We start from the raw sequence: 19,324 nt of genomic DNA, 5'->3' as shown, positions 1-19,324 counted from the left end.
GGCTAAGCCTACACAATTATTCTTCTAGGAAGCCTGGTGAATTTGAGGTTTTCTATTTCTATATGTACATTCGGTTCTTTTGGTAACATGTGGTCCCCATTAGTAAAATCACCACTACATCACACCAAGAATGAGGCAAGGTGATGCAGAGAAAATACAGGAAGGATAAGCCTCCAAAAGTAGCAACATTACAGAGAATGTAGGTAGGCTGGAGGGCAACTGCTGAGAGATATACAAAAATTAGAGGAAATGGCAAGAGGTAACCAGAGTCATAGTCGAAGGCAGGAAACCTAGAATGGAAAACCAGAAAATATACTCAGGGAGATGGAAGACTGAAACAGATTCAGACTCATAAAGTTAATCCAAGTTATTCTTGAATAAATGCTCATCTACTCAAAGTGTTAAAGACACTTGTCTAACTCATACTAAAGTGTTTAGTAAGTATATACAACAGCTCCAGCTAAGTAATCATGTGACAATTAACTTGATACCTTGCTACCAATGACATCACTCTGTTATTTGTTAACAGCTCCCAGTGGAAGTACACATAATTTAGAATTCTCTTTTCCAGAGGTAATTTGAATTTTTCTCTTGCTTCCTCTAGTCCATCAAGGGTTTATCTGTTTGTCCATTTGAGAATTAAGTGAGATGATGTTTCTGACATTCCTAGAACAAATCTGAAATAAAACTGTGGTTAGTTGCTAATTGCAAAGGAACTTTTTTTTTCACAACTGCATAATAAACTCTAGGTCATTAATTGAAAACTTTGCATAGATAGAGAAGCCTAAATTCATGTATCTTAGCGACATAAGAATAAATATTCATATAAAGAACTGAAGATAATTTGAATATAGTTGGAATGCATGATAGAGTAGCTCCAGTTTAGCTGCCTTCCTCACAATAATTAATTATGAAACTCTCAAATAGCAGCAAGTGGTGCTTTGGGCTCTGAACATGGAGAATACCTCTTATGCCAGCTTCCCAAGTACAATCAGCTCTCCTGACCCCACATCAAATTGTATTTCTTTTCTCCATCCAATATTTTCTGCATTTCATTTCTCAAGACTGATTAAGGAGTACAGGGAACAATGACAATGAGTCAAGAAAAGTGTGGGAAAGTCTCCTTCTGAAAAAAATGGCTCATTTGGTATGGATGTATGTGGAATTCTGAAAGCAGCCACAGTTATACTAATCACACAGTTATTAACCTAAACTAGAAAGTGGAAGAGTTCAGAAAGTACATTGCAAAGCTACAATAAACCAGAGGCTTTTTATTCTAGTGATTTAAGAAAGCTTCACATTTTTATTTCCAATTAACCTATCAATAGTGATGTCACTTAAATACTCCTAAAGAATATTATCTTCTCATTATTGCCAGAAAACATGCTGCCCAATTTCATAGCTCAGCTGTTCTCATGCATGGGTGGACAATCTGAATTAACTTGAACAGAAACAAGATTTTTTTAGACACCCAGCTACATTCCTAGCTGTAAAATTTAAGTAAATTAATATGTGACTTTAAATAGTGAAAGGAAGTAAAATAGATGTTTATTTTGTGCACCAAAGTGATAGTGATATAATACTGCTCCTATTGTCTGTTTATTCAGTTTTAACACTTACATAGAAAAATTATTGTAATCTACATACTCATTGCCAATACCATTGAATATGGTGGCCATAAATAAAGGTTCCTGGAGAGTTGTTTTAAAATTACAGCAAACAACAATAGTAGATTCTAGTGAGTTCTCTGATGGTAGTTTGGATACTCTACTACTAGTTTGTATGCTCTCTGTGAAATTCACAAAGAGACCACAAGTTCAGCCATGATCCTGTTCATCTGAAACTTTCATATAGGTTTCATATAGGTTTTGTTTTGCTTTATTTTGTTTTTGTCAGTCATGGGGTTTGAACTCAAGGCCTGTCCCTGAGCTTTTTTACTCAAGGCTACCACTCTACCACTTTGAGCTACACTTCCACTTTGGTTTTCAAGTGGTTAATTAGAGATAAGAGTCTCAAAGACTTTCCTGCCTGGACTGGCTCACACATCTAGTTTTGACTTTTTTTTTTTAGGCGGGAAGGGAGACTGGTCTTGGGGCTTGAACTTGGGTACTGGTCATTGTCCCTGAGCCTCCTTGTATTCAAGGCCAGTACTGTTCCACCCCTTGAGCAACAGCACTGCTTCCAGCTTTTTCTGAGTAGTTTATTGGAGATAAGAGTCTCACAGACTTTTCTGCCTGATCTGGCATCAAACCTTTATCATCAGATCTCTGAGTAGCTAGGATTACAGGCATGAGCCACAGGAACCTGGAAAAATTAGCATTTTAATATTATTTTTATTATCATCAAATAGTTGTACAAGGAAAGTTCAATGTAACATGTCCATTTAATGTGTACAATGCATCTTGAACAGTGTCACCATTCCATCATTCTCCCCACCTTTCCTTTCTTTCAAATTTCTTACTTCCTTTTTCATGTATGTACATTGAATATAATGACTCTATTTGTCCATTACTCCTCTTTCCCTTCATCTGCACCCTCTGTTAGGCCCTCACCTCTCTCCCAGTCAAGACATAAGTCACAGCTTCCTGATACTCATTTTGTTAAATTGTCTGTTAATTGTTCATAAGGGTCACACCATGGAATCTCATTCTTGGGCTTACTGTACTTTAGTCAGTTTGATTGCATGTATGGGGGTTTATAAATATGGCTCTGTAGGTGTTTAGATAGATAGATAGATAGATAGATAGATAGATAGATAGATAGATAGATAGATAAATAGATACAGAGAGAGAGAGAGAGAGAGAGTGTGTATGCATGTGTGCATGGGTGCGCCAGTCCTGGCACTTGAACTCAGGGCCTAGATGCTGTCCCTGAGCTTTTTTCCTCAAACCTAGGACTCCACCACTTAAGCCACAGCTCCACTTCTACTTTTTTTGGAGGGGGAGGGGGAGTAGTTAATTCGAGTTTCCTGGACTACCCTGCGCAGGGTGGTTCAATCCTCAGATCTCAGCTTCCTGAGTAGCTAGGATTAAAGTCATAAGCCACAGGCAGCTGACTACATATATATTGATATATGTTAAACTAGCATTTGAAAAGTTAACATGATACAGGAAGTTCTAGCCTATTAAGTACTAACAAGATTATTCACAGTCATTGCCAGGCTCATTTCACTCTTAAGCATGCTTCAATGAACTCAATTTTAAAGCCACTTGTGACTTGATTACATGTACTTCTCAACTGTTTCTCAGAAATGGATAATAAATCACCAACATCTCAAATGCATCTTTTTCATATAGGAAGGGAGCTTGAACTCTGAACCAAGAAAAAGAATGATTGTGCTGTCTACCTCCCCTCCTAAACAGTGCTGCAGCAGACCCATAGAACAGAGAGTTCTGGGATGTGGAGTTAGAAAACCTGTATCTGGTCTCCTTACCTCTACCTATAAGCTTTGTGGTCTTTCCTTGATCCCTTTTTCTCTAAAACAAGGACTCCAAAGTAAGTAGAATATGTAAATAGATATCTGAAATAAATAGAATAAAGTACAAAGATCACTAAGGTGGGCTGGCCATGTTCAGGGCCCCTGTGTGTGAACTGTGGGTGACTCGGTCTGTGCTGTCATAGCAAAATACCTGGAAATGGGTGAAGGAGGAACTGAAATATATTTCTTGCTCTTCTGTAGTCTGAGAAGCCCAAGATTAAGGTGCCTACATCTGGTGTGGGTTTTGCTGTGCCTTCACATGATAGGAAACAAAAGGGCAAGCAAGAGCCTATCCATACCCATAAGTACTTTTTTTGTTTTGGGTGTGTGGCTTGAACTCGGGGCCTGGGCATTGTCCCTGAGCTCTTTTGTTCAAGGTTAGTACCCTACCACTTTGAGTCTCGTGAGGACTTTTCTTCCCAGGCTGGCTTTGAACCTCAATCCTCCTGAGTAGATTACCAGTATGAGCCACCAGCACCCAACTCCGTACATACTTTTGTGTAATAGTGTTAATCCATGCATGAGAGTAGAACTCTTACAACATCAATACCTCCCCTTAACCCTTACCTCTCTACTCTGGCACACTGAAGATAAATTTTCTCTCACATAAGATTTGTCAAATACATTTCGGATCATAGCAGTGGAATCAGAGCAATAATTACCAACAAGTATTTCCTTTTCTTACTTTACTCTAAAATTAATCAAGTACACACACACACACACACACACACACACACACACACGTTTGTAATGTGCTAAACACTACAAAGAACCTTATAGAAATAAACCATAGTCTCTGCTGTCCTGCTATGTTCTGAAAGGTAAGATTATATGTCCTGTAAGAGTTTCTTTCCCATTGCTTTTCATAGGACTTAGAGAAATACACAAGTTACTATGTCTATGATAGCTAGTTTTAGGAGCAGAGGTATGATGGTGTTAAAAGAAAAGAGATGCTATCTTCCTCTGTGACTTGCTGGCAAAATGTTGTGTGTAAGTTTACTTCTTGTTGCAAGGAAAAGAGTAGCTTATTCTTTTTTCTTTTTTAACCTTCTTGCCTTCTTCATATTGTAACAATTATGAAAGACCTTAAATAAGACCTTTCATCCCTCTTCCTCGGATTTTGACCTTGACTTTGAGACTACATTGAGTTCATCTCACAAGTGGCATTCTAACCACTACACTGCACTTCCATGCCTCAAGAACCCTCTAGAATTTCCCTTAAGCCTGCCCACAGTTCTACTATAATTCTATCACTAAATTATTCTCCAAACCCCCAGCTAACAATTGTACCTGGTACCCATCCTGGTATACCTTTCCCATGCTAATCCACATTATCTAGTCTAGCCAAATGCAGAAAGTCTTACTGTAATGTGGTAAGCAATATTGCTAGCTTCAGAAAACAAAAGATTTACTGTCATGAACCAATAGAATAATTGCTGCATAAATCTACATTATAGGTGTATCCAATTAGATAAGCATACAGAAAAAAAAATACTCTTTTTTCTCTCAGTTATAGCCAGGAGAGGGAAATGATAGCCTACACAGAGTCTGCCATAGGAAGTCTTCCCTTTGATTGTCTTTTGTCTATTTTTCAATCAACTAGGGAAACTGACTTCATGACCTAATGTAAGTGATTTCTGACAACTATATAAGCTGCTAGCTGAGCTGCCAGGGATAGCTTTCCAGTCTTGCTCAGGCGAATAATTTTAGGATATTGTCTCATCTCTTCCTCTTGCCTGAACAGTCAGGCTGACATTGGAAAATGGAATGATGGTGGTGATTTCTTTTCTTTGTGGAAACTATTTCTGCCTCATCTGCCTTGTCTTTAAATTGCCTCCTTTACTTATCTGGTTTCTTTTGCTCTTTGTTGATCTTTCAAAATGGAGTAAGCTTTTCTAAAAATAATTACAGTTGAATATTTCATCTTTTTTGCAAAAATTTCTTTAATGCTTTATTTGCATGTTAATATTGTATTCTGTCTAAACACATTGTAAACTTAGGGGACTACACCTAAGTCAAGAACACATCCGTGTCTATTAGGTGAAATGAAAGATCAGCACTGTGACTACCAGTTTGTCTTTGGTCCTTCATGGGACCCACTTCACCCCATCTTCCTTTCTACTGCCCTGACATTTCATTGTCTTCCTTCTAAAAAATTGTCTTAAAATAGTCAAAATTAATTAATTAATTTTAAAATCTCCCTCTTTGCATTCACATCTGTTGCCACAATTGTGGAATGTTTGTCTTTGTCTGTACTTGCTTAGGGTGTGAGTTATCTGCCCAGTGTTCAATAATACTAGTGATTTTCCTAAAGACCCATCTAAAGTCATAAAATAAGAAATAGAAAACCACTAAAAGAACTTTTAGTTATTAATTTCTTAGTAGTAGTTCTAGTAAACCAGCATTTGCCCCGTTTCCCCATTTATTCCACCCTCAGTAGCGCAGTTACTTCTCTTCTAGACTCATTATTTTCAAAAGCTTACTATTGTATTCTGTTCCTTCAACTACAGAATGAGGATAATGATGACTAGCATTAGCAGTGAAAGATTATATTTGTATACATGAGAGATTATAAGGGACTTCTCTGTTTTATATCAGTTAAACATAGACAAATTTAGTGACATATTTTGTAAAACTAAAATAAAATTCTACTACAACTAGGTATAGTTTTTCATGTCTGTAATCCAAGTTACTCATGATCAATAGGATCATGGTTTAAGAACAACTCAGGCCAAAAGTTTCCAAAACCTTTCCCCAATAGCTGAGCACTGTGACACACCCTTGTCAGCCCAGCTATGTAGGAGGCTGAAATCAAGAGGATCTTAATTTCAGGCCAGTCAGGCCAGTCAGAGAATCTGGACATAGTAGCACACACCTGCTATCACAGATGTAGTACAAAACCTAAAATAAAAGAATTCTAGTCCAGGCGTGATTCTAGGCAAAAACTGAGACCCTATCTTAAAACAATCAGTGTAACAAGGGTCCAGAAGTATAAACTTCTCAGTAGACAGCCACTCTTACAAGCACAAGTCCAAAAAAAAAAAAAAAACAATTAGGAAAATTCTATTCTTTCAATCATCCATCCATCTATTCTTTTATATATGATGAATGATGAGCATTTATCCATCTATCTATATAGGAGTATTTCCTCTTTGACTGAGTTCCTCTTTGAAGTAGCTTACAATATTATATTGGCAAAGAAATTCTAACAAAGTGCACAGGGAAGGCGTCTACTGAAACTGGTTGGATGGAGTAGAAGCCTCCCTGAATGATACTGTACAAAACAGATGGTCCTAGCACCTAAAGGGTGAGTGGCATTGAGCTGTTTGAATAGAGGAGGAAGGATGCAGACTGGAGACAAATGGAACAGTATATGCAATCTTGAAAGAAAAAAAAAAAAAGAAACACTCTAGAAACCTTCCAGTACAAGGAATAGATGGTCCACAGAGCATGCATAAAGCAAGGAGAGGACAAGACTTCAAGAACTGGGCCTCAACCAAAATTAAAAGCCCTAGAAAAGAAAGGATATTTAAAATCAGGAATCTAATAAAGTTCCTGTGTGTGTGAGATTAGTATTGGTCATATTTGATGAGGATGAGGGAAAGACGTGGTGAGAAAAATATCAAATATCTTTTAGAGTTCAGCTACTTCCATAATTGAGTTACTGAGCCATCTTTAAATTTTATGTTTCTATGCTTAAATCTAGAGGCTTTTTTTAAAAAATGGAGGGGATGGGAATACAGCTTAACGGTAGAGTGCTTGCCTTGCATGCATGGAGCCCTGGATTCAATTCCTCAGCACCACATGAACAGAAAAAGCCAGAAGTGGTGCTGTGGCTCAAGTAGTAGAGTACTAGCCTTGAGCAAAAAGAAGCCAGGGACAGTGCTCAGGCTCTGGGTCCAAGCCTGAGGACAGATAGATGGATAGATAGATAGATAGATAGATAGATAGATAGATAGATAGATAGATAGTAGATAGATAGATAGATAGATAGATAGATAGATAGATAGATAGATAGATGCAGTTTAAAAAAAAAAAAAAAGAAAAAATGGAGGCTCCCTTGTGGAGTGCTTTTCCTGAAGCTCCACCAAAACCAGCCTCCTAATTTGCAAGTCCAGCCAAGATAACACACCCAAACACAAAGAAAAGTGCCCAGATCAAAGACTAAGCTTTCTTTATGGGATGACTAAATCTTTATAAAGTGAGATACACGACAATAAAAATGTGGAAGAAAGGATAGCAGCCACCTCTGGTGGCATACCCTCAGAATTCCGCAGTAGCCTATAACTTTTTACACCCACTGGTGGCCTTCACCTTTCTGACCCTTCTAGACAGGTGCAGGGTCAGCCACAACCTTGATTAAGGACTTGCCCATCCACACAACCATTTCACACTTCTCTTTGTATAAAGTTTCTTGAAAGTTGTTGGGAATTCTTCTCATCAAGTGATGATTGTATGGAACATAGTACAAAGCAAGTCTCAGACTGTGCTTAATATAAAATGAATTGTCTCAAATTATTGAAACAAAAATTCTCACAGTGTTGGTGCTCTCAACCATGTGTTTCAATTTCCAATTGGGCAAAAGTTTTCTCCGTGGGAGAAAACCTGCTGGTTTGATGGTTTCCTGTCCCTTGCTGAGACAACTGCACAGAACACAATTTCTAACCAGAGCCAGGCCCTAAAGAGGTAATTACATCCCATCTAATTCAATTATAAGTCTAATGGAAAAGAAGGGAATGTTAACCAAAATGCTCAATGTTACCCTTTGGAAAATATGTTTACTGTAATGGTTATTAAATAATATCTAACAGAGCTGAGTATGTAGCTGAGTGGAAGAACATTTGCCTGGCATGCATGAACCACCTTCCCCCCACCCCCAAGCTGAATCTCCAGCATTGTAACAATATTTATGCCAATACAATAACGTCTAACATAGGCTAATCATAAAAATAGCCATGAAATGGGAAAGATCTCTATCAAGTCAAGAATCTGCCTGACCTTTGCTCCATCCCAGCCATTAGAGCCTATTGTTTGAGCATCCTATTGTTTGAGCATCCATGATGGTGCCTGTAGCAATAAAGACTCTACTGGCGGGGGTACCTTGTTTTTTTCTAGCACCTTATGATTTCATTCAAAAACTTTGCCTTCATTCATTCCTATTTCTCTCAGTCCTTTGGCATTTGTTTTTCATCTCTTTACCTGCTTCTGACTATTTGAGCAAGTTGGCATTGCTTAAAACTCATCTGGTCTCCTTTAAGTACTACTGAAATTATTATGAAGTTGCTCAAGGCAGTATTTCTAGAAAGCTGGAAGAATGCTGAGATAAACTTCCACTGTCATGAGAGTACAGATGTTTAGATGTTTATATAACTGGAAAGCAAACCAAGCATACTTTAACTCAATGAGTAGCTTGACTCAGTGTTTCCTACTTGTTGAGGATTAGAGCAGGTTTGGATGACACAGAGACTACAAGTATGTTTCATGTCCTTGAGAGATCTACAGTGAATGAGAGAAACCAGGCTATAAATAAGGAATCGTGTTAGCACTATCCTGTGACCTCAGAGCAATAGCCATGACTATGACCCACAATAAAACCTGCATGGAATAAAGATCATCCATTGCTTATTGGTATGAGATCCTAATGTTCTAAGTAAGTTCAGTAACTTATTATAATACAGAATCACTTCACTCATGTATAACCACGCAAAATCGGTTCTAGTGGTATAGCAAAGGAAATAAATTAATTGAAAACCACCAGCTAAGCATATTTGTGAAGCTGACCAAGCAACGCTTTAGGCTGGGACTGCTGAGATTCAGGACCCAAGTAAACACATTATTTAGTATTATTTTTATAAAGATCCCATCCAGCCAAACCAAACTCTTTCTATATGACTTGGCTATAAAATTGCATACGGACTTGGGTGTGGCTACACATGCTTGTAATCTCAGCACTCAGAAGGTTGAAGCAAGAAGATTGAAAGTTCTAGTCAGCCTAGGTTACACCTCAAAGCTCTATCTCAAAAAAAGAAAAGCATAATACAGTACCAAGTTTTACCATCTGAATTATTAAGAAAAACTCAACACTTATTTTTACTTGCCTTACTCTTCCTATAAGACCAGAAAATATTTTTTAAATCTGTAACACCTCAAGCAATTTCAAGGATTTGGTAATAGTGTGATTAAGGAAAATTCTTTGTGATGTGTGAGTACAAATTGTATGAGTATAAATGCAAAACTTACAGGCTGTGCCAAAAAGGCAATCATCACCTCAGGCTACCTTGCTGAAAGACATGGAGGTTTTATTGTGCCAGTACTGGGGCTTGAACGCTGTCCCTGAGCTTCTTTTTTTTTTTTTTTTTTTTGGCCAGTCCTGGGGCTTGGACTCAGGGCCTGAGCACTGTCCCTGGCTTCTTTTTGCTCAAGGCTAGCACTCTGCCACTTGAGTCACAGTGCCACTTCTGGCCATTTTCTGTATATGTGGTGCTGGGGAATCGAACCCAGGGCTTCATGTATATGAAGCAGGCACTCTTGCCACTAGGCCATATCCCCAGCCCCGTCCCTGAGCTTCTTTTGCTCAAGGGTAGCACTCTATCACTTGAGCCACAGCTCCACTTCCAGCTTTCTTGGTGCTTAATTAGAGATAATCATCTCACAGGTTTTCCTGCCTGGGCTGCCTTCAAATAGCAATCCTCAGATCTCAGCTTCCTGAGTAGCTAGGGTTATTGGGCCCCTAGTGCCAGGAAAAATATGGTTTTTGAGGTTGCTAGTTGTCCGAAGGCAGGAAGACTCCGTGTGTGTGTGTGTGTGTGTGTGTGTGTGTGTGTGTGTGTGTGTGTGTGTGTATTACATATTTCTCCCACACACAGGAAAAAGGAGAGAATTCTTTTTTTAATTTTTTAGTTTATTAAATTTGGTATTTCTTCTTTTTTGTTTGTTTGTTAAGAGGGTAATATTGGGATTTGAACTCAAGACCTCATATACTAGCCAGATAGTCTAACTAACACCAAGCTATGCTTCCAGCCATTTTTTTCTGCTGTTTTGTTGTTGTTGTTTTGTTTTGTTGTAAGTGCTAGTTGTGAGGCTTGAACTAAGGGCTCCGTGCTCTCGTGGCTTCTTAACAATATTGCCCCTCTACCACTTGAGCCACACCTCCATTTCTAGCTTTTGGCTAGTTAATTGGAGATAAGAGTCTCACAGACTTTTCCATTCAAATCAGTATTCTCAGATCTCGGCCTCCTAAATAGCAAGGATTACAGGTATTAGCCATGGCACCCAACTTTATGCTAAATATTTTGGGGATATGGTCTAGCTTCCTTCCCAGGCATGCGCCTGCTCCATGGTCCATCTATTTCAGGTCCGCACACTATGCACAGCGTTTTCCATTGAGATGGAATCTTAAGAACTTTTCTGTAACCCCCATTGGCCTGGAACCACAATTCTCTCTATCTCAGCCCTTCACATAGCTAGGATGACAGTTGTCTGCCACCCACCCAACTATTGGTGGAGAAGGTTGTCTTTTTTAACTTTTCTACCACAAGTGCCTAGCACATTATGGTTCCTAGGCCCATGCAAACCTACACAAAGATTCCCGAATTGCCTATGTGCATGCTCTCTCTCTCCCTCTCTCCCTCTTTCACTCTCTCTTTCTCTCTCTCACTCTCTCTGTATATCTGTCTGCTTCTCTTTCTCTCCTGCTCCTTCCCTTCCCTACTTCATCTCTTAATTTTAACATAACTTTCCCCTCTGTAGTGCGAAAGACTACATCAGACTCCCAGCAGGTCCTTTTCTCCATCCTGAGAGGGCTGTGAATCTTGCATTCGTTTTATCAATTTCCCCATTATGATACATGAAAGTGATGCTCTTTGGCCACACAGTGGAAGCTGCAGATGAGGTCGGATGAGGTCAGAAGGTAACAAACAAACCTTATCTCCCCCCATGATAACCCATCCTCTTATACATCCAGGTACTGAGAGGATGAAAGTGAACAGTCTCATCCCAAATTTATTCAGCAAGTTCCAGCTAAGATGATTATACATAAGCCTGAAGACGAAAGTTAAACCTTTTCATTGTTTATGTTATCACAGGAGACAGAAGACTTGAGGCTGGGCCTAGACTGTATTTGTTAAGGTTGAAACTAGCTCCACTGAGTTGGACCACCTTTTTAAAATGCCCAAAACACCTTGGATGATTTTTTTCTGAATTTAGTAATATATTGGATGACTCCCAAATTTACATTGCTCCCAATAAGACTAGAAACCAGCAGACTTTCTTGAACAGCTTCCTTACAATGGGGAGGGAGCTTGCAAGAGATTGATGACTCTCAGATGAGAGGATAAGGACTCTAGATCAACTGGTATCTCAGTTACCCTCTCCCCTCACTGAGGAGACCCTACATGGAAAACTGAAATTATAGAACACTGCCAAAGGAAGAAGTCAGTCCAGGCTCCTGGGAGCACCATGAAAATATTACCCAGATTCTTCTCAAACCCCACCTATGACACATGCAGATGTCAGGTCACCCCTTGTGCTCCTCTTGAACCCTTCTGCTGCTCCCTCTCCTACTCAGGTTTTTTTTCTTCCTTCATGTGTTACCTTTTTCTTTTAGTCTCATAAGCTCTGTAGAGAAGAAAATGAACACACAACAGAATGAGAACATCACATTCTCTTAAGTCTTGGTAGACTCAAGTATGAAACCAGGGACCAAAACAAGTTAGTGCTCACCTTCTTTCTCCTTGTGTGTGGTCTTGTACCGAAACATCTGTCTCAAGACACATGTGTCCTCAGGCAGTGGCCCTGGCAAGGTTTAATTGGAGGGAGGAGGGAGTGCTTACAAACCCCTTCTCCTGGGGTGCTCACAGCAGATCATGTAAAAATACTTCATTCGCTCACACGTGCAGACAGTACACCCCATACCAGTTACTCAGTGAAGGGGACCAAGGCCTTCACCCACCTGCTCCATCCCTCCTCATTTCTCATGTGGATAGACAATGTGACAACCCCACTCAGCTCCTTGCTTCACTCCCTCTACCTTTCTCTTCATTTCATTACCAACCCTGTTGTCCTGAGAGCCATCTAAGCACCACTCTGCTCCCATGGTCACATTACTCCCTGTTTTCAGTGTCATGCCACTACCCTCAAAATTAAGTCCAAACTTCTGGGGACCCCAATAAAGTTCTAATAGCTCCCAGAAATAGTGAACTCTCAAATTCGAAGAGCTTTGTAGATATGCTGCAATCCTCCTAAAAAGCTTTATCTCGCTTTCAATGGGGGAGTTTGAAGTCATGCTTCAGTCAGTTAAGATGCCTCCACCTCCAGTTATTCTCCACCATCCCAACTCCACTCATTCTGGATCTGAAGCCTCTCCTTTCCATCCCCTTAGTACTTTATGAATATACCTGTCCCAGCCAAGAGGCATTGAATATTAATTATCTCTACCCACTTTCTTTTCCAACTATACTGAGAATTAATTGTAAATAGAAATCATACCATTTTTTCTATATCCCTAGTAGATTCTGTGGTACATAATAGGTCTCAGAAAAAGCCATTGTTTACATCTATGGAAATATTGCACTGAAACTCCATTGTACTTTTAATGTATAGTAATAGAAAGTAGTAGGAAATGCATTTAGTAAATGAAGACCCTCAAATTCAAGGAGGGAAGACATAGAGTCATAAACCTGAAATAAGGAATGATAAATCATAGTGGACTCAGTGACTAATGAACAATACAAGACACTTCTGCTTGGGAGGATGAAAGGAATGAGGTAGGTATCCCCCAGAAGAAAGGAGGAGAGCTGACCTTGAGAAAGGTCATGAGATCACCAGGCTATTGGGAGGATAAGGCAAAGAGAAATGTTGCATTTGAAGGGTCTGGATGACTCACTGGAGAAGAATGACCTTGGAAAAATGACCCTAGTGATAATCAGTAGATAACGGAGATAGAGTGACTAGAGAATATTAGAATTATCACTCAAAGTCGCCAATGGAACCAGTCAGCAGTGGGACGCATGTAAGTATAAGGACAGATGCAGAGAAGTTGCATATGGATGGAGTTCAATGTGACTCCCATGGTCTGGCATGGGTGATTGGTGACACCATTAACCAGGATTAGAAATTAGTGGGAAAACTGCTTCTTCAAGAGAGAAGTATATGCCCTGACTTCTGCTGTCAAGTTGGGGCTGCCAATTGGATATCCAGATGAACATGTCCACTAAGCACTTGGAGTTTTGAATCAGAAGCTCAGAAGAGAGTTGAACTAGGAATAAAGACTCACTGGAATTTCCATTTCACTTCTATAATTCATACTTACTGTGCCATGAGATTTAAGTTGTGGGTAAGGACTTCTGGGGCAAGAATAATTGGTTCCATTCTACCACTGACTTAGATTCGTAGCCTCTGGCAAACTTCTCAACTCCAGGTTATATCTGATATCTTATAGGAAAGGGAACAATTAAGGAAACCTGAAGGAAGTTGTTGGCCTTAACCCAAACTTAGTTGTATCTTTCTAGTTCTTCTGTAGCTATGGAATTCACGCCAGCGAGCCCATCCAATTCTTCTGCTCAAACACTGTACTTCCAAGTACAGGAAGATGTCTTCACCTTCAGGGCATTGGATAGGGAGAGGACCTTTCAGAGAGTCTTCTTTACGTAGTGATGTCACTCCTGGCTACGACCCTCATTTTGAGGGTCTTATTTCTACTCCCTCTTGGCTGTATGGTTCTCTGCAGTCCAGACTTTAGACCAAGATCTAAGGCACATAACTAGAATGGCATTTTTGCAAAGCAACTCATTGTGCTTTTCCTGGCTAATTTGTCTTAAATAACTTGCACTAAAAGGAGACATATTAATTTGAAGTTTCCTGATAGTAATGACACATTGGAAGTTCCACAATGTGTTTATGATAGAACTTCGCTTATTCCAACTGTCTATTCACAAAAGTTAAATGGGAATTACTTATACAGCCTGGGCACTTTTGACAATTGTGGAGGGAATGGTATTTAACCAAATAGCTTCTGGCAAACAGAGTGGGAATGGCCAAAATTTAACAAGGGCATTAGTCATGTTTAGAGAATAGCGGATCTCATTTTTAATTCAAAGGATTATGATAGAAAACTCATCATCAAACCTGAATATCAACCAACCACCACTTTCAATGAAGGCAATATTGTAATAGCACCCAGGGAAATTCAAATGATGCATGACAAAAATCCTCAGAGAAGCACAAAACCAATCACTCCTTCCAATACAGAATTAAATATTACACTGAGCCAAAAGCTGGCAATAAATTCAATGAGAAGGCCTTAAAATATTTACTTTTTGTTTTCAAGAAAAAGTGCCAAGTTATTTTGAATGTTGGTATCAGTCATATTTCTTATGTTTTTAGTATTAACTATAGCCTTTGGCATACTGGCTAAGTATGAATGGCATACGAACACAATTTCCATGGTGTAATACAAGTTAATACAATTTGGTGGTGAGATTTGGGATGCAGGTGTGGATTAATATCTTCTAAGAAGCAGCAGACTGCAACCAAACTGCTCCATTGCTCTGAGGAAATGGGTTTTCTAGGAGTGCTTATTTTAATCGGTTGGAAATTCAACCTGAGAGAAATCATTTTGGACTGACTTAATTTTTTTCTTCAATTAACAGGTAGGAGATCAAATCATTGAGATCAATGGGGAAAGCACAAGGGACATGACGCATGCCAGAGCAATAGAACTCATCAAATCTGGAGGAAGACGAGTGAGGCTGCTGCTGAAACGAGGCACAGGACAGGTCCCGGAGTATGGTACGTTACACATTTTATTCACCTTTTCCTGCTTTTCCTGTGTACCATAAATACCTAAGATACATATATATGTATTACATCAGTTCTCTATTTCTACCTAAATATATATTCAGTTATCAAGAGATATGTATGTGCACATATGTATACAAATGTATATTTAAGCCAAGATATATTTGATTGTGAGCTTTTCCTTTGGCTCCTACCATTTGGGTAATGTTTGGAATATCAGATGTATGACTTTTCAGGGCATCTCTGAGTGTGCAGGGTGATCTGGCACTACTTATAGATTAGACCATTTGCAATTTGATGGATAGCCTACTGTTCATTTGAGACTACAGTAATTTGTCAATTATTTGCTAAAATTGCTCATGCATCTGACTATGTCATGGGATTGGTAAGTGGAGACAAATTCATAGGGTTGCCTTCAGAAATGTTTATATTCCAGCAACCATTCAGACATCACCAGCAGCATAACTAGTGTATCACAGCCAGCTGAGTGGTCATTACATGAAAAGCAGCATGACCTGAGTTGATCTATTAAAAAACGTTGTGAGACACAGAGGCTGGGAGACACGAGGGGAAAGTAGCACATATTGTACTGCTCAGGGTAGTAGGTGACAGGTTCTGTTGACCTGAATGAAGAGCTCAATTCCCCACCTAGATAAAGAGATTCCCTTTGATCCTCCATCCCCACCTAAAAGAATCTGTAAGAGTGCTTTTCCCTATGGAGCTATGTTTCTGGCATCTGACTAGCATCATATCAAACTGACTAGTATCTTCCTATTCTTTCTTATTTAGCAAGGCAGACCTATACCTTCAGTTCAGTGGAAATATTTGGATGCAGAGACATTGAAATACTTTGTTTCCTCTGCCTGGTACATCCTCCTACAAAGAAAAGAGGTTTAACCAGACTTCATGTTGAGTCAGTGTCAGAAAGCTTTCAGAAGCTGCTGTAAGGAGGGCTTTATGCCCAAAGAAAATTTCATCCCACATTCCCATCTTTAATGCTTGAATGTAGTGAAATATTTTAAAATATTAATATTAGCAATGTAAGCACAGGCCTGCTAAATGATAGTGACATTAATCCCTTTGAAAAGGGATTGGACTAGAATTACTTTGGGGGCCCTAAAGCATTAACTGGTCAGTAACATTAAAGTGACCTATGGAATCTATCACATCTACAAGAGCACCTAATTTTAAAAGCATGTCTACTCCATGAGAAGACTTGATTGTTATCTATGTCAAGGAATTATCATGGCCTTCCTACACTTCTTGTTCTATCATATAGTTACTTGGACTAGTGTACTCATCTTCAGTTTTTCAGTCTTTTGTACAATTGCACTTTGGTCCACATTATCAACATTTAGCAACTCCTTGTCTGTAGTGAGCAGTTAAAACAGTATTACTGAGGGGCTGGGAATATGGCCTAGTGGCAAGAGAGCTTGCCTCATATACATGAAGCCCTGGGTTCGATTCTCTAGCACCACATATCTAGAAAACGGCCAGAAGAGGCACTGTGGCTCAAGTGTCAGAGTGCTAGCCTTGAGCAAAAAGGAAGCCAGGGACAGTGCTCAGGCCCTGAGTCCAAGGTCCAGGACTGGCCAAAAAAAAAAACAGTATTACTGAAATATACCATTTTATAGTTTGTGAACTATAAAGCATAGATATGAGTCACCTTGATTTAAGAGAAACACATTTCAAAACAAGAAGAAAATTCAAGATCATCTCAACATTATTTCCTGAATTCCTAACAATATCTAAAAATATCTGGCTCAGTTAAATCACAAATTAACAAATATAGAGATGTTTTTATTATTTATATTTTATTTTTTCTTATTACTAACTATAGCAGTAATGAAGATTCTTTTCTAAAATGTAACATTCACTCATGCCAGATGGTAACATTAGAGCTTGTCACTCCTTTTGATATTAAGTTGTCATGGATTTTGACTGTAAAACATGTTAGAGATAAACAAAAGAAAAACTTTGACAGAGTAAAGCAATCCCCTTGAGGGAAGTAAAATAGTAGTCATAAACTAACCAGACCTTGATTTTTACGCTGAAAGCTGAATGGTGATTTATGAAAAACTGAGGTTGGGCAAAGTTCTGCATCTCTGAAGATAGTGCCATCAAATGATATTTCTAGAACTTGATAGTAACTAATGGGAAGCTCTGGAATCCCTAAGATCACTCCTCCATTCAAAGACTTTCTTGGACAGCTTCTGGGGGTCAGAAACCAGCTGTACTCATGGCTAAGATTTATTACAGCAATATAGTACAGGCATACGGTGTGATCATACAGTGAAAAGATGCAGGCAGCAGAGTTTCCTTATGTTCAATGCCCCTCCTATGAAGAGGCACCCAGAGTGGGCTTCGCTCCTAGCAACAGAAATACAGCCTTGGTCCCGGGGAATTCATTACACACTCAGCACGCCTGGTTGTCACTGTGACTGTCCATGTAGGCTCCCTCTACCTGGAACATTCCAAACTTTCAGACTCCCAGAAAGAAGCAGATGTTCCACACAAACCAAGTCCTTTGTACAAACAGTTTAAACACCTGACACTGTATCATTTAGGGAAAGGCTTAGAGTGGTGTACTAGAGAGTTTATCAGCTGTGTTCCCCGACACCAGCCCAGGGTTAGCCTTGTAAGTAGACTTTTTCTAAGAACAGCCTCAGGCTCCTGCAACAGAAGCAATGTGACCACCTTTATGGCTGTACAAATGCCCTCACTTTTAGGTACTAATGATCAGGTGTCTTTATCTTGAGGCTCCAGACCAGTGCCTTTACTTATTAACACTCCCACCTTACCTCTCCCTGTGATCAGGTAAACTCCTGTGGATGGCACCCAGACCATAGACTTATTGTCAATTAGGGTCTTGACAAGATAGACTAGCTAGTTTCCTCTTGGCCTCCAACTGTGACTCTTTTCTTCTCACCATTTGTCCCACCATTAGTCATTTTCCTACCAGCAACCACTGACAACTCCAGCATTCCTACAGACCCACTATAAATACCTTAGAAGGAAAGCAAAAAGTGAGTCTCCAGCTTTGGCTAGAGGTTCTCCTTTGCAAGTGTATCTCCTGCCCTCACCATGCCTAATAAACTTGTGCAGGTGTTAGGCCCTCTCTTTGTCTATGCTCTTGTCTTTCTTGAACCTAACACCCACCATACAAGGAATGCCCACAGTGGCAAAACACGCCTCTTCCAGCATCATCCCTGCCTCATCATGAAGCAGAAGCTTTTGTCCAAGATTGTGTATTTTAATAAAATTCCCCAGAGGAGCGGATAACAAACATGATAAAAACAACAATAACAACAAAAGAAAAATGCCCGTGTTTACAGGAGATAGAACCAAGAATATAATCTACTTTGTCCAGAGGTACCTTAGCCAGCAGAAAACTGATTTTTCTGTCAAGTATTAATTTAAAGCTATTGGTTTTCCTTTGTTTGCCTGTCAAGATCCTAAAGTTGGCATAAAAATCTATCCTTAAAAGACTGTTAACAGGAGGTTATCAGAGACTGTAGGAACCATAGTTACCATACTTAACCTGCTTCAAGCTAAGCCAGCATGGAGAAGATTGGGCTTTGAGGATGAGGAAACTAAGGAAGTGTGAATGCCAGGTTTTAAGTGATATTCACCAGCGCTCACTCTGATACCTACAGAACTGTGGGTTCAGAGCAGCTTTGAAGCAACCCTCTTATCTGGACTTGTGGACTTGTCAAGGATAAGCTGATCCCCAGCGAGAGAAATGCAAAACTAGAGCTCTGAGTTCTTAAGGTGATCTGTGACAGAGAGATAAGCACAGGTACAATTGAAAGGGGGAAAAAATACCAAGGGCAATCTTTCAGGTCATTGACTAAAATCAACGTGTCTCCCAGTGAGCTGAGGAAAGGAATATGCACACAGCAAATAAGCGACCCATCATTACCATAAGACTAATGGGCAGGTGACACTTCCACCAATTGACATCACCACAAGTGTGTAGCTGAACACAGAGGCTGTCAAGCCACTACACAGGGAGTTGGAAAAGGATAAGGACTTTCAAGGAGATGTTGC

The 19,324-nt window shown here is 39.5% G+C and overlaps 1 protein-coding gene across 13 annotated transcripts in view; it reads left to right on the top strand.

Annotated features, from left to right (window-relative positions):
• Positions 1-19,324, top strand: part of Magi2 (membrane associated guanylate kinase, WW and PDZ domain containing 2) — a 1,248,503-nt gene that overhangs the window by 1,177,715 nt on the left and 51,464 nt on the right. For all 13 annotated transcript variants that reach the window (XM_048339896.1, XM_048339895.1, XM_048339899.1 and 10 more), the window contains one exon: positions 15,127-15,265. In XM_048339896.1, the coding sequence (XP_048195853.1) occupies positions 15,127-15,265 (139 nt within the window). The remainder of the gene's footprint in view (positions 1-15,126; positions 15,266-19,324) is intronic.

This window comes from Perognathus longimembris, chromosome 2 (assembly GCF_023159225.1).
Source record: "Perognathus longimembris pacificus isolate PPM17 chromosome 2, ASM2315922v1, whole genome shotgun sequence".
Lineage (NCBI taxonomy): Eukaryota > Metazoa > Chordata > Mammalia > Rodentia > Heteromyidae > Perognathus > Perognathus longimembris.
Note: the sequence above shows the minus strand (reverse complement) of the source record. Positions and strands in the feature narration are given on the sequence as shown.